Here is a 27,061-nt window from a genome sequence, read left to right as displayed (position 1 = left end):
AAAAAAAAAAAAAACAGCTGAGGATCTGCGGCTGCCGCACACGTTTACGCACGAAGCGGCGCGTTCTTCAAGTTGCTGCGCGTTCAACTCGACAACAACTTATTGTGATTTGGATTAAAATAACAAAACAATAATAATAATAATTCATCACTTACTGAGGAGCAGAGCAACAGGCAGGAAGAGGAGACACACGGAGTTCATCAGGGAAGCCATGCTGGGATGGAAACTTCGTCCTTCGACCTCCGAGACTTTCAGGTCGGCACCGGAATCCCAACAACAACAAAATAAATAAAATAAAAAAATGTATTATTTTAACCCTAATGTTTATCTTTTTTTTTAAAAAAAACGCCCTCCTCCACAGTCCTATCCTGGGTGGGTTTTTTTTTCTCCTCCTGTTCCTGGTGCAGCTTCTGTACTCCGGTGATGAAGAGTCCACTGTGCGCTCTCCTGCGCTGGAGGAAGAGGAGGAGGAGGAGGAGAGAGAGGAGGAGGAGGGGGAGGAGCAGAACGAAGGTGTGCAGTCCCTGCTGAGCCGAGGTGAAACCTGGGTGGTATAAATGGTGCATTAGTGTTTTACTCCAACCCACGAGAGTTCACATAAAAAAAAAAAACTAAAAAAAAACAGATGCAGATGCAGAAGAATGAGGAATATTGGGAAATTCCCAGATTCAATCTAATCCATGAGGAATACTTGGACGTTGTAGTGGTTTAAACTAGTTAGAAAATCATATTTTTCATAGTTTTCTGGGCATAAAAAACACATTAAAACCGTGTTTGTTCTTTGTTTCACTCCTGTTTTTTCCTCATTATATAATAATAATAATAATAATAACGTTCACAAAAATATGGAATAAACTCCCTGAAGTCTCACTTGGAATGACGGCTGCAGCCTGAGGAACCGTGTCTACAAACGGCCTCCGAAAGACAAACATCTAATCAGTTGAAATTACAAACCAGACGTGAGTGGCATTCTGCTGCACAGCTGCAGTGCCTAAACTAACCAACAGAGGGCGATAAATGACAGATGGCCTCTTAATATGTCCCTGAAGTCAACCGCAGTTTTTTTCCGTGTGAGAAAAAAAAACGTTTTAACATTAAAATATATAGCGTTGTGATTTTTATTTTGTACATTTTCCCAGTAAAATAACAGTGTTTATGGTAAATTATGAGACGAAGAAGAATTATCTCAAAAATAAAGTGACGTATAAAGTTGGATATAACCGCCGCTAAAAGACAGAACCGTTGGCAGGAAGTTGGCAAAGTTGAGGGATTCGTGACGAGGACAACGTCAACGTCACCATGTAATTATTGGTATCTAATATAAATATTTTCTGAGCTATTTCCGAAGTTTACGAAAGACATTCTTATTAGTTACGGACGTTAAATTAATTGTACTTTACATTTTCTTCTTCTTCTCCTCCTCTCGGCAGTTATGGTCACCCTATTTCCGGTTACACCACCAATCTCCACATCCGCTTTTACTACCTGACCATTGAGAGCTAATAACTGACGGTTTTTTTTTTTGTTGTTAAAAAAAACTTGAATTGTAGGGCCCTAAAACATTTAAATATTTGTATTTAAAATAATAAGTATCACGTTTTAAAATCTCCCAGCTCTGTATAACAACACAAAGGAAATTTAATTTGTTTTCTTTGAGACTAATACTTTAGCTATTGTACTTTTTGTGAAAAGAAAAAAAAAGATGAATACAAAAAGTTTACAAAATTAGTTTAAAAGTTTCATATTGAAATCTTAAGCTTGGAATAAAAACACACTAAAAGATTTAATATATATACAGTAGTTGTGTAAAAATATTTTTCATATTTCCCTCAGGACTGTAGTGAAATAATCACACTTAAATCAAGACAAAATAGAAAATTGAACCATTATTTTTTTATTCCAAAATGTTTGGGGTAAAACAAACTGTAAAAGTTACACAACATAATCAGGTGAGAGGGAAACAGTGACAGAAGTTCCTCTCAGTCAAACATCACTACAATCTCCTCCTCCACAGTCACCAACAACAACAACAAAAAAACAACAGGATTTTTTTTTCTCCTCTCACGTCACTGTTGCAGAATGAACTCGGATCCAACCACACTTTATTGTTATTATCCTTAGTATTTATTTCTTAAAATGAAAACAAAAGAAGCGTTTCAACGTTAAATGGAACCGCTGGGGGGGCGAAGCCTGAACGTTTAAGGACCCAAACGGGGACTCAAGTCCAAAACGAGGTCGAGTACAATAAGGCACTTGCTACACAGAACCCACCGCGAACACGTTCCTCACGTGGTGAACGAACACATTATTGTTATACTGTATATTTTTTTGTTGTGGTTTGTTTTTTTCGTACACCCGTCAATCACCAACCAGTTTGACACCAACACACTCCAAACCAGGAATGACGAGTGACTGCATCAACTGAAACCACCAACTGAGGCTGCACTACCCGCGGGCTGAAGAAACACTGCCACCTGCAGTCTGTGAGGAGTAACTACACCCTTTAAAAAAAAAAACAATCAGCAGAAACACTAGTGTTCAGGAATTGTTTGGAACTAGTTTTAAAGCAAGTATACGAGTCTTACAAATACTAAATGTCATTAATTTTATATATAAAAAGAGAGGGGGCGCTATTCAGACAGTAACGATTCAGTTTGACAGATATTTATCAACCTTCGAAACCAATTCCCTCTCATTTAGTCACAATTTGTTTCCGTCAGGATCTGAGGGATTTGTGAAGACAAGGTCGAAAGAAAAGGCAATAATAAAGAGAGTTTTTCTTGTTGTTGCCGTCGTTTTCTTATAGGTTTGAACACGAGGAAGAAAAATGTTGCGTTTCAGCAAAAGAACGGTTGATCCTCACGGAGAACTGATCTGGCCATATACTGCACCAATGAGCAGAAACTGAAAGGAAAATACTCTTAAAAACTTTTTTTTTTTTTTTTTTTTTTTAGAGGAACTAAACGTAGAGATGTTGCGTTGCTGCAGCCATCAAACTCTGACGAGGCCACGTTTCCTTCTTGTTCTGTGTCTGTGACCCTGTCCGGTCAGTGGTCAGAGGAAGTGAAGCATCCTCAGTGGGTGTGGACAGGTTGGACACACTTTCTGTAGGTGACAGTTTAAAAAAAAAAAAAAAATTTCTCCTGGACTGAGGAGACCATCACCAGAGTCTGGTTGACCTCACCGGGGACAATCGTTTGCTTCTGGATAAAGACAAAAGGCTGAATGTTTCCACAGAACAGCAGCAGCAGCAGCAATGATAATGATAATGATGATGATGATGATGACGACGAAGGTCTGCTGAAATCTACGGTGAACTTGAAGAGTCTCTTCTGCAGACGATCTCTGGATCCAGACAATCATTGTCTCCTGTTTCACTGACTGGAAATCAAACCAAAACAGTCTACTTCCTACCTCGATGTTTGACTCTTTCAGGCGGAGGACGGACGATAAAAGTAAAACTAAGAAATGAAGGACTGGTAGACTTCTTTTTTTTTTGTTGTTTTGTTTTTTGTTTTTTAACTTTCTTTCCAAAACCTTCAGTCCTCAATCCCGCGGCAAACGGCGTGAACATGGATTGAAGTAGTTCTGCGTGCTCCAACAGAAGAACCAGACGGAGATCCTGCGGCGGCTCGGCACCACACTTCCAGCGGGCGAGGACTAGTGGTTGACCAGTCCCTGCAGCATCATCAGCAGACGCCGCGCCCTCTTGCTCAGCGGGCTGTGAGGGTCGTGCTGCAGGAAGGTGAAGAGCTTGGGCCTGACCTGAGCCAACACGGCCGTCATGTGGTCTCTGGTCAGCGGGTCGTTGTGGTCCAGGTTCATCACGGCGTCCTCCAGGTAGCTGCGTGTGTGTGGACACAAGAGAAGAGAGACAAAGAGGTGACACAGTAACAGTGGAGGACACAAGGTCAGAAAAACCAGCAGGGACCGCAGCAAAAGTGTCCTCGATATCTGGACTCGTCCTCCATGCCGACATGAGCACAGCTTCAAAAAGTTAACGTCTGGAAAAACACCAGTGTCTCGTTTGTTTGTTTTTTTGTTTAAGTCCAGGAGTGTCAAACATAAGGCACGCAGGCCAAAGGCGGCCCGCTAAGGGGTTTAATCTGGCCTACTTGATGAAATTTGTCTATGTGTATATATATATGTACATATATATATATATATACACACATATAGACATGCATATACACATATATGTGCATATACTGTATTGTTAATGTACTGAATCTGGTCTGAATTTAAAGCCTCCACAAACACATGCTGGGAAACAAAAAAAACTTTGCTCAGCAGCATGTGTAAATAACAAAGTGTGTATTGTCTGTGTATTAGAGCAACAGCAACATGGATTTTATTCACAGCGCTGTTGTCAAAGCTTGTTTTTTTTTTTGTTTTTTTTCCCTCTGCGGTTTTTGCAGACAGTGTGGATTTCATGGTCCATCGCTACGATTAAGACTGCCGACGTCAACGCTAACTCTCTTGGTTCCTGCCTCGGAGCTCTCCATATAATAACATCAGTTTACTGAACATAACAGTCTGTAGTAGTTTGTGATTTATATATGGACACAGACTCAGTTCTCTCAGGTTCAACAGCAGGACGAGGACACGCTGTGGAAGACGGCGTCAGGACCCTGAGAGCAGCTGACAGCCCTGACTCTCTGATTGAATTCAAAACCCTGTCCTTGATCACGTTACTGGCCGCAGTTCACCCATGTGGATATGAGCGTAAACACACAGACTAAAAAAAAAAAAAGACACCGTTTCTCAGAGATGTTTTCTCCTCCTGCTCCACTTTAATGGATTCTTTCTTTCTTATCTAAACTGTTTCTATCAGTTCAGGGATAAAAAAAAAAGATGTGAAAGGTCAAAAGAACCGCAGCAAAAAACAGGGTAAACAAGACACGGACACGAGAACAGAATGGAGAGCATCATAAAAAAACAAGCTTTTCAGAAGATGATCTGTGCTGATCCCCCAGCACAGCTACAGCGATGGGGTCAGCAGTTTAACACTGTTTAGCGCTCGGAAGAGACGGAGAACATTGGAGATGGAAGGGAGAAACACTGCCTTTGTTACTGACTGAGGGCTGAGCAGGTGACGGGTTTTTGCGGGAAACGTTCACGAGGTGCAGCTCAGGAAGTGACAACAACTTGTGAAAGGAAAACGCTGCTGATTATTTCTACAGCCTGTTATTTTATTTCTTGACAATTGAAGCATTTCCAGGACTTTTTACTTTTTTTTAATATGGAAAAATATTAGGATTCGTCGTTGACTGGTCTTGAGTTTCGCTTAAAACTTCAGTGAAGCTGTGGTAACCCTGGCTGGATCCCCAGTCTAAAACGACCCCTGACAGATGATCTAGTACGGCCAAGTTTAGTCTTCTTTCAATATAAAACGAAGGTGAAAGTGTGTCCTCACCTGATCTTCAGGTCAGAGCGGGTGGAGAGGTTGGATGACAGCTGTTGGATGAGCGACAGCAGCACGGGTTGGCTGAGTGGACAGGGATGCTGACCGAACACCTGCTGAGAGTCGATGGTCTCGCACACGTACAGGACCAGGTTCAGGTCTGTCGCTGACAGGGCCTGAGGATAAAGACAGCAAACATTAACAAATGTTTTTAAGAGGTTTTTTTTCAGGTGAGAACAGTATCATCATCAACAATATCTGATATTCAATCTAGCTCTTTAGTCAAAACACTGCAGAGATGCTAGAGGTGTGTATCGGCAAGAATTTGGCAATGCAATACTTATTAAGAAACCTGGGCAACAATACCGTATACTGCAATATAGTCAGATACTTTAGGCACGATGATATGAGTTTTTTAAAAAGAAAATAATTTAATTGTAGTCATAAAAGGATCTACATTTGTAATCAGCAGAAAAGAAATAAAAGAAAAATAAAATGAACCAATGCCATGAATAATTGACAGGTAATTGAATTAAAAAAAATCCATACGTTGTTGTAGAATATTGAAGTTACTGCTCTAAACCATAGTGCACTCAACTTCCTTAACCACCAGGCCAACACTGGCCCCACTATATCCGTTGATATCAGAATTGGGAAATTAAGTGTTCGGACAACATCAGATATCGGTAAAAAATTAATATTGAACATCCCGAGTTGGAACCCTAACCTTAGCATCACTGGTTCAGACAGAGAACCTAACCCACGGCCTGTTACCTGCTGGAAAGCCTGGTTGACCTGACCCTGCTGGAGCAGCTGCAGGATGTTGGCCTGCTGCGTCTGGTAGTCCAGGTGTGCCGTGGGGACGGGCGTGCCGGCCGCTGACCTCATGGCCTGCATGATACTGGAGGTGACCACCGCCTGCTGCTCCTTCATGGCCAGGCTCACCTCCCCTTTGACGATTCGCTGCACGTGGCTGAGAATAGACTCCTGCAAACTGTGGTAAAGTAATGCATCAATGAAAAGTTTATTACATTCTTCTATTTTTTTTTTTTTTTTGACTCGGCTCCTAACCAGGTTTTGAAAGTTCGTGTTTGGTCCACGATCCAGCTTCGTGCTCCACCCACAACAAACGTATAAACTCTGTAGAGGCCGTGAAATTAATTGCAGAGGGAGCGAGAGACTGGATCGAATTGATGTTCTAACATTAGCCCCAGGATTAAGCTCTGCTTGTTTTTGCTCTGCAATCTATTACACAATTGCTCAATAGGCAGTGAATAAGGCCAGGGCGGCTGGCACAGGCCTCCCCTGATATGCATATCAGGCAGGTATTAAAAAACATCAGCGCAGAATTTTAATCAGACGTGGGGAGTGGAGTGAGTCAACAGCCTGATGCTTTAGTTTCTACACATATATAGGACACAAAGGTCAAGAGGACACCGAGTGACGGCGTCTCCGCTGTTTACCAACCAAGCAACCAACGAGGTTCTTATGAGAAGCCGTTCAAAGGAACCGCAGCCATACGTACTTTCCCATCATTATCTGGATCTGGTGCTGGACCTCGGCGCGGATGTTAGTCGTGATGTTGCTGGCCAGCTGGTCGGTGGACGTTTGGAAGCTGTCAATCATCTGCTGGAGCTGACCAACCATGGGGTCGCGGGCCTCCAGCTCCCTCTGCTTCCTGCTCTTCATGTGAGTCTCCAGCTGCTGGATGTCTGTAAAGACCAGGAAGAACAAGTTCTCAATATTTGACATTAGTTAAAGTTAGTGTTTAAAAAAAACTGAGCTGCACCTCCGACAACTGCTCCTCCTCAGGGTTCATACACATTTTTCCAAGTCAAATTCAAGCGACTTTTCAGACTTACCCTGCAACCATGAGTATGATTCCTATATATATGGCTATCATTTAATTATCTTAGTGGTAAATTGTATTGATGTCCGACATTAACTTTTTGCCGTTATGGTGATATTGTCCAAACACTCAATTTCCGATACCAATACATCGAGGCAGTGGTGGTCTGGTGGTTAAGTAAGTTTAGTGGTGCCCCCTAGGGGACAAAAGTTTCTGCATTTGATCCCGTGATTATTAAAATAGATTAAAAAAATGAGCTGCAATGCTGCCATCTAGTGACTTTTACTTTTATATACAGTCGTTTTTCACCCCAAACTATTATTAGGGAAAACATCATAATTATGCTAATATCGGGCCGATAGTATTGGTCGGCTGATGTTATCGGACATCGCTAGTAAATTTAACCTTTGTCTTGGAAGATTCTCTAGCGGACATGTAGCATTATTTTAGCCGTTACCGTTTGGCTAATATTTTGTCAGCTATTGGTGAAACTGTATTTTGTGGTTGCTGTTCTTCAAAACATAAGAACGAAAAATGAAAAACTACGTTTTGTTGATGTGTGTGAACAGGCTGAGAGGAAACGGATGTCAGAAATGTGTCTCATTATAAAAGCTGTCCCTGAGGATTTTAAAAAGAGACGAGTGTAAAATAAGAACTGTGAATAAACAGACACTTATTTCAGGGTTTCATAGTTGGGGTGGGGAGGGAGGGTATGAGCAGAGCATTCAGTTATGGTCATAATAGAAAACATGGTCAAGAGGCACCAGAGCATCTCTGAAGGTCCAGTCCAACCACTTGTAAAATGCAATTAAAGTAATTTTAACTGGACCTCGTTTTGCAGGACACAGTGTCTTTAGAATGTTTTCTATATTTGGCCCACTCTCTGTCGACTACATGGGTTTTTGTGGTATGACAAGGTCGCCTCACATTCTTGGGTGCCTTGTTTGAAGCTGTCATTGATCTGTTGAAACATGGACTGGCAGCCTCGCTCAAACACAGGAAGCACGATGCTTTGGAACGCCTCTTTGTACGCCGCCTGGATGGGCCCCTGCATGGCTTCGGCGGCGGCTCGACCAATGGCGTCTGTCGTGTTCTGGGGAAGAGGCAGCAACAGGAGACATTCATGTTCAAGAGGCGAAAAAACAAACAAACAAGAAATAAACACAGCAATGATGGGCGGGGGTCGGGGTGTTGGGTCGTTTCTCCACCCACCTTTGATTTGACCACTTTGCTGACATTGTCCTTTAAGGTCACCTCCACCGCCGTCAGTTTGGCAGCGATGGTGTTGCTAAGCTGACCTGTCACGGGCTCCAGACTCTTGGAGATCGCTGAAGACGGCACAGAATTAAGAAGACAGATTAACAAGAGCGAAAGAGTGATCAAAGATGCAGCCGAGAAGAACGGGAACAACTTATCCTGGTATTAAAGGGGCAGGAGAGGCGAGTCGTGATAATATCTCTCCAAGGACGGTCGACTTTTAGTGTCACCGGCCAAAAAAAAAAGTCCTAAGCTGAATGGGTGATGTTTAATTCAACCTAAGCCTGAGTTGATCCCAGTCTTTATTGATTTATTGATGAACAGCCTGGTCTGAGTTTTAGACATTTGTTTTGAGAAACATTGTCAGTGTCACTGCCACATTGCTGCTCTGTGAAATTTTTACTAAACTTTTTTTTTTTTTTTTTAAATGCAGGACTATCGCACTGCTGAATGTCATCATCTGTTGTCGGGCTGATCTACAGTCAATGAAGGTATGGTCCAGACATGGTTTCGATTTGTGCCCAAAAATAAATGTCTCACTTTACAAATAACAGTGCAAGTCATACTGCAGAGCTTAGATATTCTTACAGATATTGCCCTGAATGTAAAAACTGTTTTTTGGATGTTCTTACTGAAATTGGTTTGTCTTTTTGTTTTGTTTTGTTTCGTTATGTTGAGTCAAGATTAAAACACAAGAATGAATTCCAAACCTAAAATGTTTTACTTTTAAAGATGCTTTTGAGTCAAATATGTCTGGATAATTTGGGTTAAAAGTATCTTTAATCTTGAGAGCCTGCCTAACAGAAAGAAATAGATCGGGAGGTTGTGGGGGGGGTATTTACTTCCTGTTTACACCTCCGTAGAGCATAACAAGTGAAGAGGCTCTGGCTCAGATGGAGGTGGGCAGTGAAAACTTTTACCACAGTGTCTCATTTCACCTTAACTGCAGGTGAGGACGTCGTCTGCCAGATGTTGTTAACGTTAACGAAATCTGATTTTATGGCACTTCGGAAATGGCCGTCCACATTGTGTATTAAATCACCACGACGACCCAAAACCTGCATCTTGTAAACGGCGGAAGAACGAGTATAAAAAAAAAAATAACTGCACGACGTGACCGCGCTGTTGATTAAATGTCCTTACAAAATCCCCCAGTGATACGAGGAGGGTTTAATATCTCATCAACTATTCTTATTGCACCTCCATTAGCACCGACGCTTCCTGGGTAAAGGCAGTAGAACGGTGTTAACGGCAGATACGACACTTTCAAACCTGTGCGTGGTCGGAGCCGTTGGTGAGACACAGATCAAGCAGCCGTCTCTGGTGGCCAATGGCTCTGAACTGGAGTTGAATGTGGATTAGTCACGCTTACATTCAGCGCAGCACTTGGCTCCCTGCACCTCAGTGTAAATAAGTCCTCTGTACATATCGGCGTCCCGCTGAACTCTCCGCTTAATTATGGAACTCAAATAAAGCATTTTAAAACGGTTGGTTCTGTCTTACTCTGCGGGACGGTTCTCTTCATTTCCTCCCGCAGGATTTTGTCCATTCTGTTGGTGAGCGCAGAGGTGAGGGCGTGGACGAGCTGCTCGCTCAGCTGATCCTGAAGCTGCTGCTGGTGGTTCCGACTCTCGGCCAGAACTCGCTCCAGTCTGCGCTCTGAGAACGACGATGGTCAAGGTCGATCGATCGCAAAAACAAAGTTTTTATTATATTTTATTCTTGTACTTTTATTTAAATTATTTTGCCCAGCATTCTCGGCCAATCGATTATCAGGTTTTTTTTTAACCTTAAAAGGGTTCAAATTTAAAATACACACAACAACTGCAAGTTTTCGGTGAATTTGGAGGATACGTTCTTGCTCCTGGTGGTTGGACAGGACGTGCTCCACCTGAGACATGATGGAGCTCTGCATGGCTTCTATCTGTCCACGGAGATCTGTCAGCTCCCTCTGCTGGCTACGCAGCAGCATCAACAACTCATCCTGTACTTCTGCATTCACCTATGAGCACGTAGAAAAAATGAGTTATAAAAAGGTGTATATTTTTTTTGTTTAATGTTTTAATATTTTATGGTATAATTGGCTTAAAAAAAAAGAATTACCTGTCCAGAGTCCATTTGTCTGAATTGAGATGATTCACTAAGCACAGGGGGGAAAAAAGGCCATTAAACTAAAGGCGTTGTTTATATCATTAATACTAGTTAGGAATGTAAACTAGGCAATAATTAATTCAAATATTTGCTGGTTTGAAATTATCAGCGAAGTCTGGGCTTCGCGACCAAACGTCTTTCAATCAACTCTGATTTTATTTTAAAGCAAAATTACACACATCACAGTTCAGGTTTGAAGAATAGGAACCATTTTGTTAATTACGTCAAACTACCTGTCTTCTTTCTTTGACTTCCTCTTTACTTTCGGCGAGGCTCTTGGGGACGTCTTCCAGTCTTTGACAGGGAGTCGGTGAGAAGATCGAGAGCCGCAGTTCCCAGAGGACGAGGCCAGACTGGCCACTTCATCGTCAGGGTCACTGGGAAAAAACAGGGCAAATCAATATTAACACACAAATTAGCCGTGAGAACCTGACCTTTAAGCATGAAGTACACTTCATGAACTGCAAATACCAATAGGACTGACATCAGCATTAACGGAATACTGCATGTATTCCTGCAATATCTGCAGTGAGACGATGAAGATGCTGTGTCTGTGGGTTACCTCTGCTCTGCACCGGTGTCCTGACTGTCGTTCTGTGGGAGGTGATAGGAGCGCCGGTGGTACGGCGAACTCAGGTGTCTGTCCTTTGATTCATCTCTAGAACTACAACACAGCAGGAAGGAAACAGGAACTGGGTAAGGAATTAAAGGGTATTTCTTTTAGAACTATATTGGAAAAAAAACAGCAACACAGCAGACTGTGTGATGGACCAGTTTTAGTAATCTCATCAGTGAAAAAAAAAATCTAACTGGTTTCTTTCTTACCAAAGTTAATATTTCCTCATCATGAGGAAATACATCAAAATGATCAATTTTATAAATATTTATATGTTTAGATTCCTACCATTCTCCTAGGCCGTTGTCCCTCAGACTGTTCCTGGTTTCTCTGGTGATGTCAGGTGCAGCCGGCCAGGGTGTGTGGCTCACACTTCCGTCAGAGGAGCCGCCTCCTCCACCTCCGGGGTTCTCCTGCGATAAGGCATTTTCCAGTAACGAAGGTGTGTGGCTAAGTCTAGGTTCTGTCTCCACGGCGCCGCCTCCTGGTCCATCAACTCCTCCTAGTTCCAGAGGCAGCAGGCTGAAACAGAAAAACGCAACTGATTGGTCGGCTTGGGTACTGTTGTCACAAAATGATGTTGAGGCAGCGTTGACGGCGGTTACCTAGTGTTGGCTGAGCGCGGTGAGGTCAGCAGGTGCAAAGCGGAAGCAGCGGAGGCCATGCTGTCCGTCTGGAGAGCAGAAAGTGGCAGAGGCTCCAGGCTGGACACTAAGCTACGCTGCAGAGTCTGGGACGCGATTTCAGGCATGTCCTGGGACATGGCCGTGGAGGCCGAGGAGATGACGTCTGGGGAGCGCGCTCTGGTCGGAGAGGATAGCGGCGGCAGGAGAGGAGAGTCCAGGACTTGGGAGTTGTCGAGTCCAAGGGGTCCACTTGGAGAGACCATAGCCTGGGTATGGAGAGAGAGAGAGAGAAACATATATATTAAGGACTCTGAGAGTGCAAACGTCTATAGACATAGGAAACCGAGGAAGCCGACCTGTAGGTTTTCCAGTCCGGGCAGCAGCACAGCAGACGCTGCTCTGGGACTGCTGGTGGAGGTGGAGAGGGTCATACTACTGCTGCTGCTGCTGCTGTTGTTGTCCACTCTGTTAGGACTCTGACTGACATCATCAAGAGCTCTGAGACACAGTGAGAGAGAAGTACAGCAATAAATGCTATAGAATCAGAGTAAACTGTTTAAACTTCTTACTTTTTATGTACATGTAATGAGCACATTGACAAAAGCCCACCTGGTAGAGTCAGAGTTGCTGCTGATAGCAGTAACAATGGTCAAGCTGCTGGCACTGCTGCCGGGGGAAGCTGGGACCTGGAGGGAAAACAAAACTTAGATCAAATTTAAAGGCAATAAACTGATAGAAATGAGATTTAAAAGAGTAAAAGAGGTAGCGGCGAAAAACTACAAAAAAAAGACACAACCAAGAAATGCAGTGTCATAAATAATGTTTGTGTTTGTTCCTACTGAAGTGCTCGGTGTCATGAAGGCATCGGGTGTCATCAGTTTGGGCATCGGCCCAGTGGCAGAGTTCGACAGGAAGTCAGCAGGGGCAGGTAGAGGTGGGATCTTCCTCAGGTCAGTCTGGGAGCCACTCCCCGAGTCTTTGTCAGAGCTGTGGTCAGTGAGATTGTCTGAAAAGCCTCCTGTAAAAACAAAAAAAAAGGGCTTAAGCTATTTTTGCAGAAAAAAAAAAAACATATTCAGATCTTTCAAATAAATGATATAAGGGATATTATTTTCAATCACTTTGCTTATTAAAATACACAGGGGTGACAAACATACTACAAAACTGGCACGATAGGGGGTTCATATTCAGGCCTGCTTGATACATTTTGAAAGCAAAAAAACAAAACAAAAAAACATTAACACTTCATGTTCAAAACTTTTTTGCAAAGTTATATTTCATTAAATATGTGACATATTTGAGCCAAACTATATTTTCTTTTATTTGTTTATATAACCTGATGTTAACCATGTAACTGCATTGGGGGTTTACTATGGTGACAGTTTTTCTACTATTAAATGGTTAAAAAAAAAATCAATATATCTAATATATAGCCCCTGTATTGTGATAAGTATTGTATCACCAGATTCTGGGAAATACACACCTCAATATTTAACTAGTATTTATATATAGTACTCAGCAGCATTACTCCTTTACTGTTGACTGATAACATCTTGGGGCAGTTTGACAGTGAGTTCTTCTCAACATGTCCACCAGCCTAACAGCTCATTTAAACATTTAGCAGGTGGAGAACAGAGAGCTGCAGTTATTTCAGAAGTTGTTCGAACAGTGACGTACCAAACCCATCCTGAGAATCTGAATGAGGGAGGAAGCCCGCAGAACTGGAACACATGTTTGGCTGAAACCAGATCTGCACGTCCTGCAAACTCCTGAAAACGGGGGAAAAAAAACAACACACAAATTCACCAGTGAATCTTGATGAATGCGTTATCTCACGATGATTAAGTTGATGAATTAATCAGAAAAATATTTTTTAACACTAAGGTAGAATGATTCAATAATCATTGCTTTAATGTATAATATACAACTGTTGTCACTTAGACATACTGTGGGAAAGTTTTTGTTTCACCAAAGCATCTCAGGTTTAAAATCCCGGGAAAGTTTTTGTTCCACCAAAGCATCTCAGGTTTAAAATCCCATCATCAACTCCCAATATGTGTTTGTGGAGCTTCAACCTCTGGTCGGCGGCCCAGCTTGTGTTAGAGCAGCCTGACTGAGGTCAGGAAAGTCTGTCAGTCTAGGTCTAACACTCTGACTGACATAATGCCAAATGGATAACGACTCTTTTTTTACAAGACACCGTCAAGATGAACAGTAACGACTGAAGCTGAATTTGGAGTTTGAGTTTTGAACGTTTTTCTTGATATTTTTTCATACAAACTGAATAGAATTACATCTTTAATTCTATTAGACCAGAATAAACCAGTATAGTAGCCATATTCTGCTGAGGTCAGGTGAAGACTTACTTGGTGTGAACACAGTAGAGTTTAATCTGGATCCCTGACTTGGACTCTGTGGGTCCTTGAGGGCCCTCTGAAAAAGAAAAAAGAAAAGAACACACACACACAGAGTAATGTTTTAATTATTTAGAGCAGCGCTGCTACATGTGTAATGAAAACAGTCCTGGTTTAAATTCAGTGTTTTTACTAAAACCTTCCACAAAGGACAAAGTCAAACCGACGTGACAGCGGTGTTTTTCTGAGTCTGGAGAAATTCTAAATATTTAAAATGGCAAAGACTTTGCTCAGTAAGTGAAGTGCACCGACAGCTTCCCAATGAGTGTTCCGACATCTCAGTTGGACAGACGCCGACCACGACTGCTCACATTTGTTGAAACACGCACACACAATCTGGGAGCAGTTGCGCAGCAGCCAGCGGCTCTGCTGCAGATGGCAGTGAATTAGTTCATTTGCCAGAGTACAATTACATACGGCAGAAAAATGCTGACACCAATAGAGAACCACTTATAACTACCACGCTCCTAAAGTAATGAACCTCCCGAGACACCGATCAAACCATTACAGGTCAATTTGTTTAACAACTACTGGTGTGTGTGTTTAAAGCTCCACCTGTGCTCATGCTCTCGCTCTCCTCCTCTGCAGGCAGAACTTCAGTGTGCTGCAGTCGGCACTGGGTCACGTCCCGCACTCCAAAACTGAGCACGGGGTGTGTGAGCAGGAACTCGGACACAGCGGTGAAACTGGCCTTGCCTTTCTCCAGGTCCTGCCGCAGCTCCATCACATACAGAACCTGGTGAAGATGGTCCATATTTTTTTTTTATTTTGAACTGGTGAGTTTTTAATAAAAAAAGTGTTTAGTATGAAAAATGTCACAATCCACAATCTGTCAGATATTTGAAAGGATTATTGATTAAAAAAAAAGATCTGAGGATACCATTCGTTTCAAAATACACCAGCAACAATACAATATATTGCAATATACTGCAATACTACAGGCACAATGATACTTTTTTTTTTTTTTATAATTTAATTGTAGGAAAACTGTGAGCATACTACTTGTTCTAAAACGTCTGTACTAACCAGAAGTCTCTGATCAACAACACTGTACTGACCTTCCTCTGTACATCAGTGAGGATGAGATACTCGGCAGAAAGATCTAGACTGGCCTTCAGACTCGGCAGAGCTGTGGGGTTGAATGGATATGGAGAAAACCTACAAGAAAACAACATTCACACAGTTTGTTTTCTGTTTTGTGTGTTCTGCTTTGTTTGTTTGAAATGCTGATAAAAAAAAAAAATAACCAAGAAACCGACATCTAAACATTTTTGTGACTATATGTTGGCGACGTCTAAACATTTTTGTGACTATATGTTGGACAGATACAGTGGTGTAATTTTCAGACCTGATGGTCTGCAGGCAGGTCCACGAGACGGTGCACCACATCTTCAACTCTTGGTTCTGATCTGCTCCAGTTATGAGGAACCGCCAGAAAGGAACGCTGCAAAGATATAGAAGAAGAAAAAGACGAGATGTGAGCAAAGAAAAAGACAGTCCCTAACAATAATATTACGATGATACTGTTAACTAACTTCTGTTAACTTACTCTGGGTCCTGCCTCTTGTGGTTGTCACAGAAAAGAAGACAAGAGAGAGGTCGCCCTCCGTGAGGCCGGAGTTCGTGGAGACATCTGGAAGGAGCGTGAAGAGCAGACATACTGAAAATTTAAGAAACAAAAATGTATTTTTAGGTTAACAAACACAGTTTATGACTTGCTCTCTTACCTGGGTTTGTCCTGTCCTCCTTCTATGTACAGCTGCCAGAACTTGATGTAGCCATCATGACTAGCTGTGGCCAAGACAGTTCCATCTGGAGACAAGGCTCCTTCACTGACACACTGGAATGAGATGATGTTCAGTGTCCCGGACAGCGACCCAGATTTTATTGTTATTGACATTATTAGAGTTACTATGGTGATCTGTACCTGAGTGTGTCCCTTTACAGTGATACGGCCTTCCTTTACTTCTGTGGCATCAACAGGCCAACTGCTGAAGTTAGCCTTCAACACCTCCAGGTCCCAGACCTCAGCCTGAAAGAAATCGGATATCGGGGAAAAAGTTGATATCGGACATCTCTAAACACCATTGTGTGTCTATGTGAGAAGAGCAGTTTTATTCTTCAACAGTGTGTCATTATTGGTACCTTGTCTTCATGTAGCAGAGCCAGAGTCTGGCTGGAGTCGTCCTGGTTATCCTCACTGTCATCCTGAATGAACGGACACCAGATGAGACGTCTATGCGAGTTTAGAGGAGTGTCTTCTGGCCGTTTGATGTGAACAACAATCTGATCTCTGTAGAAACATTAGTTAAAGAAAACTGACAGGACTCATCTAATTATGTATTTTCTTTCATCAGTGTTTTGAGAGAAATTATAAAAAAATAATTGCCATCGTGGGCTGACGGGTATTTAACCTCTGGGATCTTTCCACACACACAAGGATACAGTATCTTGAGTCCAGTGCATGTGAGTTGCCAGACCATCAGGTTGCCTGCTTCATCAACGCAACCCAGCAGAGAGGAGTCAAGGTGGGCAAAAGCCAAATCTGCGACAGCTCCAGTGAATCCTTTTAGCAGCGATCGTTCAGCAAAACCCAGACTTAGAACACGAACCATTGCGTGGTTGTTGGCTCCTGGTGGACGATACATTGATACAAAAAGAAAATGAAATAAAGCAAAGCAAAAAATACAAGGTGACATAATTTATACTTGAGCATATGTTTGATTTATTAATGGTAGAAAAGGGACAACAGTTTTATAAACTAATTCCTGTAGGAATCCTACCTCTGATAGCGTAAGCAAGAAAGGAGTTTGACACGGCTATCAGCCTGCCATAATAATATCTATGTTCCCAGTCATACTTTGCAACAGGCTGAATCTTCACCTGAAAGAAAACAGACAATTAACCTCAGTTAATCAGCAGATTCTTGCCAATACACACCCCTAGACAGCAATACACAATGTATTGCTGGTCACAAAAGGTGTTTCGGGTGCTTTGAAAATACATTTGTTGTGTTCACCTTGTTGCTGCCTCTGGCCTTGCTGTTGATGCTGGAGTCCTGACTTGCAACAATCTCTACATTGCTAGAGATGATGGGTGTGCAAGTGGAGCCATCATCGCCAGACAGGCAGCTAGAACAGAGGAAGCATTTTAAAATCAACACATATTTCTGTGCTAGATGTGATAAGAAGTAAAACTTTAGCGTTCTCTTACATGATCTGATTCTCCTCAGCGCTGCTGATGTCTGTGGAGATGGGTCGACTAGATTCTGACATGGTTGATCTTTCAGTACTCCCTAGAATGCCTGCTACCCCCAGTAGTCCATTCAGCTCTCCGTTAAAAGACGGCATCTTCTGACCATCACTTGGCGCATCTAACAAAAAAATAGCATTTATCATGTGAGGATACACTCCATGAACATAAAACACAGACCTGTAGAGACAGCTAAATACTCAGTATTTATAAAGAATAACTATAGGATAGACTATAACATACATTTCATTGTACCTGCACTTATTCTAATATTAAAGATGTTTCCAATAAAGTAACTGACTGAGGGTTATTCTTTTAACACTGACGTATTTGTTCAAATGAAATATTAATCACAGTGCCGTTAAAATTAGAGAGGATAACTTATTTCAGTGTAGCAGTGTGGACATCCCTTAAGTCAATAACTTAGACTGTGTTTCCTTCATGTGTAATTTCCCTAAAATTGTATCCGTCCACCATTTTGAGCACAACGACAAGGATTTTAAACAACAAAAACAAGAATGAGAGCAGTGTAAACAAAACATCCAGGAATGTCGACATTCTTACGCAATTTGAAACATTTTAGCTAATTCTTGTTAGCATTCAAATAACTCAATTAACAAGAATGCGCCGATGACTAGAATCGTAAATCGGCTATGGTAAAAATAAAGATGGGGCCAATATTCCAAATAATAGAAATAATTAAGGGTTAATGTTCTGAAAATAATAACTTTCATCCATCAACAAATACATCGGCGTAGGCTAATTCGCCAGAGGCTAACTAGAAATGCTGGAGCTAGCTTCATAACCTTGCTACATAACAATTGAGCAAACTCATCGTTCCGTAAAAATATGTTTTAAAATATGTGACATGACATTAATATTTTTGCTCTGAAGTTTTTTGTTCAAACTGTCAAGACATCTCATTTCACTTGTGCGCGCTCAAACACCTCACGTTACTAGAGTATTATTTCAGCTAAGCTAACCAAGTAGCTAAAGTTACCCGCCGCGGCCTAAACCAACCACCGCTTCTCATCCATCCTCGGTTTCACTCACCGCTGCTGTTACCGAGCTTCAGGATATCTCGAAGATGCTGGGTCGCATCCTCAATGTCGATTTTAGAATTAGACGCCATGGGTGAGGGTAAAGGGGAGACTAGGTTAATTAAAGGGAGGCGATAATAGTTGTGTTTTTTAGTGACGCGATGCTGCTGTCAGTGTTCTTTGCTTCGTTCACCCAGAGCAACCGTCTAAACTTCCGTCATGTCCGCGGCATTGGTTCCGACCTGCTGTTGAATTAAGTCATTGGTTCCTACCTCAATGCGACAGCTTTCGCACAATAAAGTACAATACTGGCCTCTACAGTCAGACCAAGGTATTGTTAGGACCCCCAACATGCTCTGTGTATTTAATTGTCCCTTTACAATATATTTATATATATAATAGGTGCACTGTTTGATTGATAAGTGCGGTTTAATATTTCTTTTTCAATTTTTGCAATGCAAAATTACAGCAGAATTAAAACAGATTGGAAAGTGCGGTTCAATTTTTGCATTGCAGAATTACAGCAGAATTAAAACAGATTGGATCAAACAGATTTTAGGAAATAAAAATATTGCAATGGTTACCCCACTATAGTGTAATTTACTGCCATCCAAAACTACAGGGCTTCACCGAGATTTTAACAGCTAGTGTTGCTGCAGTTTGGGAACATTTGGAAAAATTTGGTGTGGACATATTTGATAGGGTAAAATTGGAACCTCTGGTCTCGAGTAAGTCTTTAGGTAACAAGCTGATCCAGCCGTTTATTTTTCTTTGTTTCTTTACATCAGGCTTATATATGGTGCTACTAACGATAGAGGCCCGATACTGTTCTGTTTAGGTAACTTTGTATAAGGACTAATTGAAAGACATACAGACAAAGAGAACGACACGAGACAAAACCATTAAGAAAAAAGTCCAGGTTTTATTGTGTTTCATGGCTGTAGTCCATGCCAAATGCAAGAAAAAGACAGGAAAAGAGGCGGAGAGAAAGAGAGTGGGGTTTTAATGCATGACAAAAGCCAATCACAGGGTTAAATCTGACCTCTGGTCCACGAATCTTTAGTTTGCAAGAGCAAAACCTCACATGGTAATGAATTGTGGTTTACAATTGGGTAAAATAATTGAACTTCATTTGAACTCCCTCAAGCAAGCTGTAGTCTTTATGTAATTTAGATCGGGGAAGAAAATAGACTTAGAATGAGAGTGGGTTAGAGTAAGAGTGATGGTGAGCAGAGCATGGGTTGATGGGATCGGTCAACTGTTTGTCTTCCATGTGGCTAGAGTGTCGATACTGTCATGATGGACTCCAGCTTCATGCAGAGTAGCAGAGTGGCAGACAGGGGGCGTCTAATTGGTCGAACGGCTCTCAGCAGACAAAACAAATTGCAGTTCTACTGGCTGGGTGTGGTTCAGTTGATTGACATTGACATAATTCATTCTTAGCTTCTTGGTCAGAAAGGTGTAGATGAGACAGCAGGAGGGAGGGATGAGCTTCTCCTTTTCTCTCCGTCCCCAACTCCCCCCTGCATACTTCACACAGTGCCCTTCTCTATGGCTGCCCCCGTCTACCAGAGCAGGGAGCAGACTTAACCAAAGTTGTGGATGGCCAACCTGAACATGTCATTGGTGCACACCCATCCATCATTAATGTTCTTGAGGATGAAACTCTGATGGAATCCCATAACGGGGTCGTCATCTACCTGCGGTCAGAGGCAGAACACAACGGCAATATGTTAACACAACACAATGATTCTGTATCTTCTCACCCTATTATGTGTCAATGACATAACTTTAACATACTTGTGGATATTCTCAGTCATCCAGGTCATAATAATCTCAAAAGCAGTTTTAAAAGTAGGCAACTAGACTCTTCAGTTCTAAGTCTCTTGGATGAGAGGCAAAACGCTTCAATTTATTTGAGGTGAGTCCAGTGGCCTACTTTTAAACTGGCTTTGAGACATAACTGACAACTGACACTTGCCTTAAGAGTTTTGAGACAGTCTCTACAAAAGAATGCCATCAAACAACATCAGTATCATTGAATTCTCACATTGTGCACAAAGGCTGATAAACAATGTTTACACTGTTTTAAAGAGAACTGTTTTAGGGTTTTATCGTTTTGCGGTTTATTACAAGGTTTTGGTTTTAAATGACAAGTCAACTTACTTTAAGCTGCCCTACAACCATACTCAAGATGCAGCAGTCTGGAGTTAGCTGGTGGTCTTGCGCTGTTATACTATGCGCTATTTTTGTGAAGGGTAGACTCTGAAACAATAAAAAGGAACAACAAGATAGAACTTAATGAGACAGATTACAGAGAATCAGGAATTTCTTTTAATATAGTTTATGTTCATATTTTTAGACCATGACAAAACAAAAAACAAAAAAACTAAAAGTGTCATCCTTTTTACACAAGCCTGCCCTGCTGTAATCTGATTAGCCTGCTAACTGCATTCACACATTCTACTGTTGCAGGTTAGGGGTCAGTAAAGGTTTTGTCCACCACCTGTTGCACATATGCGAGTCTGCATTAATCTATAAATTGAGAAATATACTTACAGCGAGTTTCTCAACAATTGAACCTTTTCCTTGGAACTGTTGTCCTTCCCAGGTAAGGCATGACTGTTCAATCTGTGTATGAAGAGAACAGCATTATAACATAGTTGCCACTGGCTATTACCAAGCCAATAAACACAATTGTGAGTCATTATTTTCTTTAAACTTACATATATGGATCCCAGCTGTGCTCTATCAGAGTCAAACAAACTGTAATAATGCTGCACAAAGCTGTTTCCTAGTTGCTCCCAAGGCTTTTCACACATCCTGAATCACCCTGCAAAGCACACACTGGAGGGATTGAGACACAATAGAAAGGTTAAACCGGGGGGCTGGAGTTTCAAGCTAGCAAAGTGTGAGAGCATAGAATTTTATGAACAAATGTGAACTCGGATAAACGACCTGTTTATGAACAAATGTGAACTCGGATAAACCTCTGCAAAAAGTAAAACGGATGAATAATAACAATAATGATAATATTAATAAATACCCTAGTGTCTGCACTCAATGTGTAGCTCAACAACAGTCTAGCCTTCTACTCGTAAAATTCTATTTTACCTAGCTGGTCCAAAATATTTTAGCTTCAACCACTTTGGTAGAAGTAAGATCACAAAATCAGCCGATATCTTGTGGACAACATATTGTTCAAGATGGTTAATAAACAGCAATGATTATGCTTAATTTAATCAAGTCTAAGCTGCTGCTGGGTGTAGCAGATCCTGGATAAAATGATGACTCAAACCTGCCAAAAAACTGTGAGAACAAAGTTTGGCAACCAGAGCAGTATGTCCTACAACTTCAACCAACACATTCTAAAACAACGTTGAACTTAAAGTGACTACAACTATTTGTATTAGTCCAGTTATGTTTTGCCTAATTTTCACCAACCATATTTGTGAACCTGAAGATGTAATTTCTGATGCAATCAAAACAAAAACAAAAAACAAAAACATACATACATTTATGTAACAACATTGTGGCTTTCACTTTATAAATGTGGATGACCTCAACACAGAATAACAATTAAATTATCAATAATAAATGCAACCAAACTCTTTATGAAATACATAGTACTAATATTTTTTTCTATGTGTTGATGTAGACATTCACGACAGTAGTTTTTTTTTTTTGACAACTGCCTGCAAATGTGCATATTGACTCCCGGCAGTGACGCCAGTGGTCGACCATTTTCAGGCCGCACCTGCCAGTAACGGAACAGGCAGCTCTCACACGAGTAGCCTGCTAATGTTACAACAGAAGACGGTCTTGAGGCTTTGTCTACACAACTAATTGTCAAATTGAGTTAAACTCTAGACACCGCGATAAGTATTAATAACTAGGCGACCCTGATCTATTCATTTAGGGCGTAATGTAGCAGCAACTGAGGCCTCAGAGTGACAACACTAGTCATGTGCTCGCAAATAACAGCAGAGTCAAACCGTCAAATTACAAGTAAAAATTAGACAAAAATCAGCATAAACGCAAGCACTTTAGTAATTATATACATACATAAATACGGTTGTGATTAGGGCGTGCCCCCAAATGAACGTATTTAACCAGGCTAACAATTGAAAACTAAGATTTATGGCTAACTTAAGTAGCTAACTAGCTGCTAACCTGTTAGCTGTGCTTAATGTGAACGCCTTCCCGCCACCAAACACTGGGAGTCAGATACGTTTCTATTTCCGAGCGTTAGCCACGGGGCCTTGCAGCACAGTTAGCAGACTGTCACTGGCGTTGCCTCCACTGCTAAAAATATCTCCCAAGTTTTCATTCCACACCCAGGCCCGCGAACACTTCTCTACTTCAGCGAACCTCCAAGGCGTGAACCAACGTCAGCCCGAAACGGGACAGACAGGAGTGGCCCGGTTAATCCCCATGCCTCCGTACTACTCCAAACTACAAGCTGGAGTAGACTTTAATGTGTTTCAACACGCCTCCATTCACTAAACTTTAGATTACGTTTCCTTTAAAAAGCATTCTAGAAACTTACCTCTAACCAACGCCAAGCTAGTTCAGACGAACGCACAGTACTGTGTACGTAATGGCAGAGTACTCACCGCACATTGACTGCGTAGTTCCTATGATGGCTTGTGGGGATTGTAGTTTTTCAGTATTATTATCGCTCCCGAGGCTTGACAACGGCGCACGTCTTTTAAGATGTAAATTTGACTACCATAAAAGGTATTGATGGTTATGTATGAGTGACAACCAATATTTTTTTGTTTTGTTTTTTATTTCAGGATCTATTATTAGCATAATATCTACTAAAATACTTTACTCTTAAATGAAAAGTACTACAACTTTTTTCAAGTGTAATTTTTTTTTATTTCTCATTTAAATTCAGGCATTTTCATCTGCGTGGTCTAGAGCTGGAGGTGGTGCCTGCTCCTCAGTGTCTGCCAGCTGTTGAAAAGTTCACATGAATATGGAAAACAAAACAAAACAATAAAAACATATTAAATACTAGAGATACTGTATGTGTCAAGTTTGGCCCAGTGTAGTGATATATACCTGCACACTGGAGGAATCCAGTGTCTCAACCTCCATGCTTCCTCTTTTATGTAGCTCCAGGAGTATGCCATACTCACTTTTCAGCTGATCAAAGTCAGCCTGCAGTGTCTTTAACTGGACAACAGAGAAAAAAGCAAAGATTATGGCATAGATTTAACATATTTTTAAAAAAATAAATCATTGATATCTGAGTTTTTACAGCATCATCGTCTCTGTATGATTCACCTGCAGGACTGTTTGTTGATATGTTTGTTGCAGTTTGTCCCAGTCACGTTGCGGCACAACATCCCAGTATTCTGCCTTCATCTTGCTGAGCTCCTCTTGAGCTGTGGTCAAATTGGCTCGACACACCTTTAAAGCCAGCTGTAGCTCCACTGGGTCCTTAGCCTCAACTTGTACAATGGAAACAAATAACAGTATAGCACTTATTTGGTTTTTAATTGGGATATCAGATATCGTCCAAACACTTAATTTCCGATTTTGATATCAACCGATATGAATACATTTCCCCCCTCTTGCCACCTCCCAAATTGAAATATTATTAAGGACCTGGTAATATTTATTTACACAAAGCTGAATTTTACATTAGGGCAAAAATTGAATTGTATTATTGCCCAAGTTGGATGTGAGTTCCTACAAGGTTTTACCTGAGTTTTCACCTGCAGGGAGCTCCTTCTTCACAGATGTGTGTGTTACATCACTGAGCTGTTCTATCAGCAGCTTACGAGCATCGCGCTCCTCTCTGAACAGCAGGTATTGGTTGGACAGTTCATACTGCATATGCTCTAACTGGACAAGAAAAGAACACAGGGACGTATTGGCACAAGGTGATAAAACATTACAACATAAACGAAGGTTTGGGTAAATGTGGTTAACCCTGAAACCAGTGGTCAACAACCTTTGTTGTACCAAGGACCGGCCGGCCGATATCAGCTGTTACTGTGGACCAGTAATACCACACCAATGTTAAAGGTTCATTGTATTTTCAAAATAAAACCTCTTTTAGACTTTATTCTGTTGGCATGTTGTTTTGAAATATTGCCAGATTTATTTGAATGAAAAAAGTAAAGGGATATATTTTGAATAAAGTAAATTAGTAAAACTGAAGTATAATTTTTCACTGTGTCCCACTGCAACCCGGTATCAAATTACCTACGGACCGACACCGGTCCCCGGACCTGGGTTTGAGGACCCCTGCCTTAAACTGTTTAATAAATAAAAATAATTTGCAGTTAGAATTCCACTCCACAATTATGCCATGTACCACTGCCTGTAAGGCCTTTTCATTTTCCCTCATGGCCTCCATGTCCAGCTGCAGCTGCTGCTTCTCCCTTTTCAAGGCTCCAATCTCAGCCTGCTCCTCTCCCCAGCGGGCTTGAATCTTCCTCTCGCATTCCTCCTTCACCAATCTCAAATGCGATCGCAGTGGTTCCAGTTCTCTTATTTGATCCTGCTGATAGGCTAAACAGATGCACAACATAATGCACAATGGGAGGGGACAGGCTATTTTGCCCAAGTACTTTTTATTCTTTTTGTACAGACTCACCAACAATGTAATTCCTATATATTAATGTTTTTTTTATCCTAAGCAAAGAAAAGTACCAGGCAGGTTGACTTGACTTGTAGCTACAAACCTAATGTGTTTTCATACTCCTTTTTGATTTCAGACAGAATGGGTTGGTACATTTTAAACTCTTGGATGAAGCAACCAAAGATAACACGGTAGACCTGTGGCCAAAACAGATAAAAAAAGATTACAGCTTTGTACACAGCATAATTTATAAGGTCATCCTTCAAAATAGAGCAGAAAAGAGGTGGATAAGAGCTTGCAGGCAGGGCAGAGTGGGTATTAATGAGAAAGACAGCATGGGGTGATTTATGGAAAAGCAGGGAGACTGTACAGAGGGAAAAGGGTAAAGATAGTTATATGAAGAGAACGTATAGGGGAAGGTGCCCAACAGGAAATACACAGATAAGTGATGTGGAGGGACATGGTGTAAAAATGTACAGAGGGACAGCACCTGCAGCTTCAGTTCCTGGTACTTTGGTTCTTGGGGATTGATAGACTGAAGCTCCTTGTTTACATAGTTTTCCAGGTGAATCAGCAGTGGGGGCTTTCTTCGTGTTGCCGCATAAATGTGACTGATACCTGCAGAACATAACTAACAGAATTCATTAATTAACATTGCACTGATTAACATTGTGAGCCAATGACATGTCCAAAGTCCTTCACTGATACCTTATCTTAACCCTATATTTGATCTAATCACATTAATCTTTACCCACTCTTCTTGATGCAGGTGGATGTACAGAAACAACAGCAGTTGCTCCAATTTGTCTTTCCAAACCCTTTTCTGACTGCTGAATCCTGTCACCTTTTTGTCTGCTTTGGTCCAAGACATTAACAGCATCTGAATCAGAAATTAACGGTCTAAAACAGTAATGAAAGTGTTATTAAACCTTGGATAATTTTACTCAACATAATTTAAATGTAATTGCTACATTTAAAAGCAATGTAGCTATGCAGTCCCAACATTTCCTAATTGATAAAAATAGAGTCCCTTCCTTAAAAATGATATAATTTACTATTATGAAAATAACAAGTGTTTATACTTTGGACGTTCGTGACATGTTTAAGCAAATGCGTGTACTAGACTCCGAAAAGTGTTTATACTTCGTGACGTGTTTAAGCAAATGCGTGTACTAGACTCTTGATTACGTTTGCAAATATTCCTAACAATTGTTATAGTTCATGTGTGCTGTAGTCATAGCCTGTCTATTAATACGTATATACAGTACATGGTTTATAGATGTATTGACGTACCTGTGTTCTTGTTGCGATGTTATAGGTGGAAACTTTAAATCTCTTTTTGGAGCCATATTTGGCAAACACTGATTTTTATTGTTGTAGTTGTACTGTTGTTTCCATAGTAGCGAAGCGACAGGACCTGCCTAGTTGTCCGCGGCGCGCCTGACTCTTTTATTTACCTATGTTTTTTTAATGTAAACCAATAAGATATACTATTTTATTGATATTATTCTCCTTTTTATAAATATATGATGTCATTCACAATTTGTATTTGTAATTTACGAGGCAAATGGATTTAAATAAAGTGTAAAAACACGCTGATTGAAGGCTACAAGACTTGGTATAATGCGCTTCTTTCCGGGCAACTTATAGAAAAACAATTAAATGTACACTTATAAAAGTTGCAACAAATGTTTTATACAAATTGTATGCAGACACATTTGCAATGTGAATTCCTTCTTTTGCTTCCCCTTTGAAACTTTTTGTAAAATGAGACAACTATGAACCACAACTGCACCACAAGGCATTGCTGAATCCTACGTTTCACAATTAAAAACTTGGGTGAACTATCCA

The 27,061-nt window shown here is 41.1% G+C and overlaps 4 protein-coding genes across 10 annotated transcripts in view; all 4 read right to left on the bottom strand.

Annotated features, from left to right (window-relative positions):
• The window catches only part of nrn1la (neuritin 1-like a), a 43,601-nt gene extending 42,145 nt beyond the window's left edge, over positions 1-1,456 (bottom strand). Inside the window, exons 1-2 of one of the 3 annotated variants that reach the window (XM_017032767.2) lie at positions 1,401-1,456; positions 156-544 (exon numbers count right to left, since the gene is read on the bottom strand). In XM_017032767.2, coding sequence (XP_016888256.1) covers positions 156-213 — 58 coding nt within the window. In that variant the 5' untranslated portion in view covers positions 214-544; positions 1,401-1,456. The other 2 variants (XM_025056438.1, XM_025056439.1) reach the window with 2 other exon arrangements.
• A 417-nt stretch (positions 1,457-1,873) lies between these two features.
• edc4 (enhancer of mRNA decapping 4) lies at positions 1,874-18,857 on the bottom strand. 2 transcript variants are annotated; one of them, XM_008311044.3, is made up of 30 exons: positions 18,623-18,857; positions 17,531-17,690; positions 17,337-17,448; positions 17,101-17,200; positions 16,763-16,949; positions 16,463-16,610; positions 16,245-16,349; positions 16,045-16,157; positions 15,867-15,977; positions 15,666-15,761; positions 15,376-15,475; positions 14,873-15,053; positions 14,270-14,336; positions 13,581-13,672; positions 12,743-12,921; positions 12,513-12,589; positions 12,260-12,401; positions 11,883-12,169; positions 11,566-11,799; positions 11,224-11,325; positions 10,895-11,038; positions 10,614-10,650; positions 10,365-10,512; positions 10,014-10,169; positions 8,466-8,581; positions 8,181-8,346; positions 6,930-7,116; positions 6,179-6,398; positions 5,417-5,580; positions 1,874-3,844 (listed from the first exon to the last, which is right to left on the bottom strand). In XM_008311044.3, the coding sequence occupies exons 1-30, from the start codon at positions 18,699-18,701 to the stop codon at positions 3,661-3,663; spliced, it is 4,194 nt and encodes a 1,397-aa protein (XP_008309266.1). In that variant the 5' UTR covers positions 18,702-18,857; the 3' UTR covers positions 1,874-3,660. The 2 variants fall into 2 exon arrangements, with proteins under 2 accessions (XP_008309266.1, XP_008309267.1); XM_008311045.3 differs by having other exon boundaries at positions 15,867-15,950.
• A 654-nt stretch (positions 18,858-19,511) lies between these two features.
• nutf2 (nuclear transport factor 2) lies at positions 19,512-23,262 on the bottom strand. The gene is made up of 5 exons (XM_008311046.3): positions 23,159-23,262; positions 21,336-21,456; positions 21,169-21,240; positions 20,776-20,874; positions 19,512-20,309 (listed from the first exon to the last, which is right to left on the bottom strand). The coding sequence occupies exons 2-5, from the start codon at positions 21,429-21,431 to the stop codon at positions 20,196-20,198; spliced, it is 381 nt and encodes a 126-aa protein (XP_008309268.1). The 5' UTR covers positions 21,432-21,456; positions 23,159-23,262; the 3' UTR covers positions 19,512-20,195.
• Positions 23,263-23,483: 221 nt separating this feature from the next.
• On the bottom strand, positions 23,484-27,053 carry tsnaxip1 (translin-associated factor X interacting protein 1). 4 transcript variants are annotated; one of them, XM_008311056.3, is made up of 9 exons: positions 26,504-27,053; positions 25,966-26,110; positions 25,701-25,841; positions 25,314-25,407; positions 24,944-25,140; positions 24,327-24,468; positions 23,905-24,071; positions 23,680-23,793; positions 23,484-23,571 (listed from the first exon to the last, which is right to left on the bottom strand). In XM_008311056.3, the coding sequence occupies exons 1-9, from the start codon at positions 26,557-26,559 to the stop codon at positions 23,509-23,511; spliced, it is 1,119 nt and encodes a 372-aa protein (XP_008309278.1). In that variant the 5' UTR covers positions 26,560-27,053; the 3' UTR covers positions 23,484-23,508. The 4 variants fall into 4 exon arrangements, with proteins under 4 accessions (XP_008309278.1, XP_024911828.1, XP_016888367.2 ...); XM_025056060.1 differs by lacking the exon at positions 25,966-26,110 and having other exon boundaries at positions 26,504-26,620; XM_017032878.2 differs by lacking the exon at positions 26,504-27,053 and having other exon boundaries at positions 25,962-26,101.
• Between the last annotated feature and the right edge of the window lie 8 nt (positions 27,054-27,061).

Source organism: Cynoglossus semilaevis, chromosome 6 (genome assembly GCF_000523025.1).
Source record: "Cynoglossus semilaevis isolate Cse_v1.0 chromosome 6, Cse_v1.0, whole genome shotgun sequence".
NCBI classification, from domain to species: Eukaryota; Metazoa; Chordata; class Actinopteri; order Pleuronectiformes; family Cynoglossidae; genus Cynoglossus; species Cynoglossus semilaevis.
This window is presented reverse-complemented; position numbering and strand designations above follow the sequence as displayed.

Excerpts from the sequence above, each read along its gene's own strand:
- nutf2 (XM_008311046.3), bottom strand. The coding sequence starts at position 21,431 with ATGTGTGAAAAGCCTTGGGAGCAACTAGGAAACAGCTTTGTGCAGCAT. Across the intron at positions 20,875-21,168 it reads CAATTGTTGAGAAACTCGCT|AGTCTACCCTTCACAAAAAT; the intron begins GTAAGTATATTT and ends TTATTGTTTCAG. Across the intron at positions 20,310-20,775 it reads TGGTTGTAGGGCAGCTTAAA|GTAGATGACGACCCCGTTAT; the intron begins GTAAGTTGACTT and ends CTCTGACCGCAG.
- edc4 (XM_008311044.3), bottom strand. The coding sequence starts at position 18,701 with ATGGCGTCTAATTCTAAAATCGACATTGAGGATGCGACCCAGCATCTT. Across the intron at positions 14,337-14,872 it reads GAGCGAGAGCATGAGCACAG|AGGGCCCTCAAGGACCCACA; the intron begins GTGGAGCTTTAA and ends TTTCTTTTTCAG. Across the intron at positions 12,170-12,259 it reads CCGGACTGGAAAACCTACAG|GCTATGGTCTCTCCAAGTGG; the intron begins GTCGGCTTCCTC and ends CTCCATACCCAG.
- tsnaxip1 (XM_008311056.3), bottom strand. The coding sequence starts at position 26,559 with ATGGCTCCAAAAAGAGATTTAAAGTTTCCACCTATAACATCGCAACAA. Across the intron at positions 25,842-25,965 it reads ATCCACCTGCATCAAGAAGA|TTATGTTCTGCAGGTATCAG; the intron begins GTGGGTAAAGAT and ends GAATTCTGTTAG. Across the intron at positions 24,072-24,326 it reads CCCTGCAGGTGAAAACTCAG|TTGAGGCTAAGGACCCAGTG; the intron begins GTAAAACCTTGT and ends CCATTGTACAAG.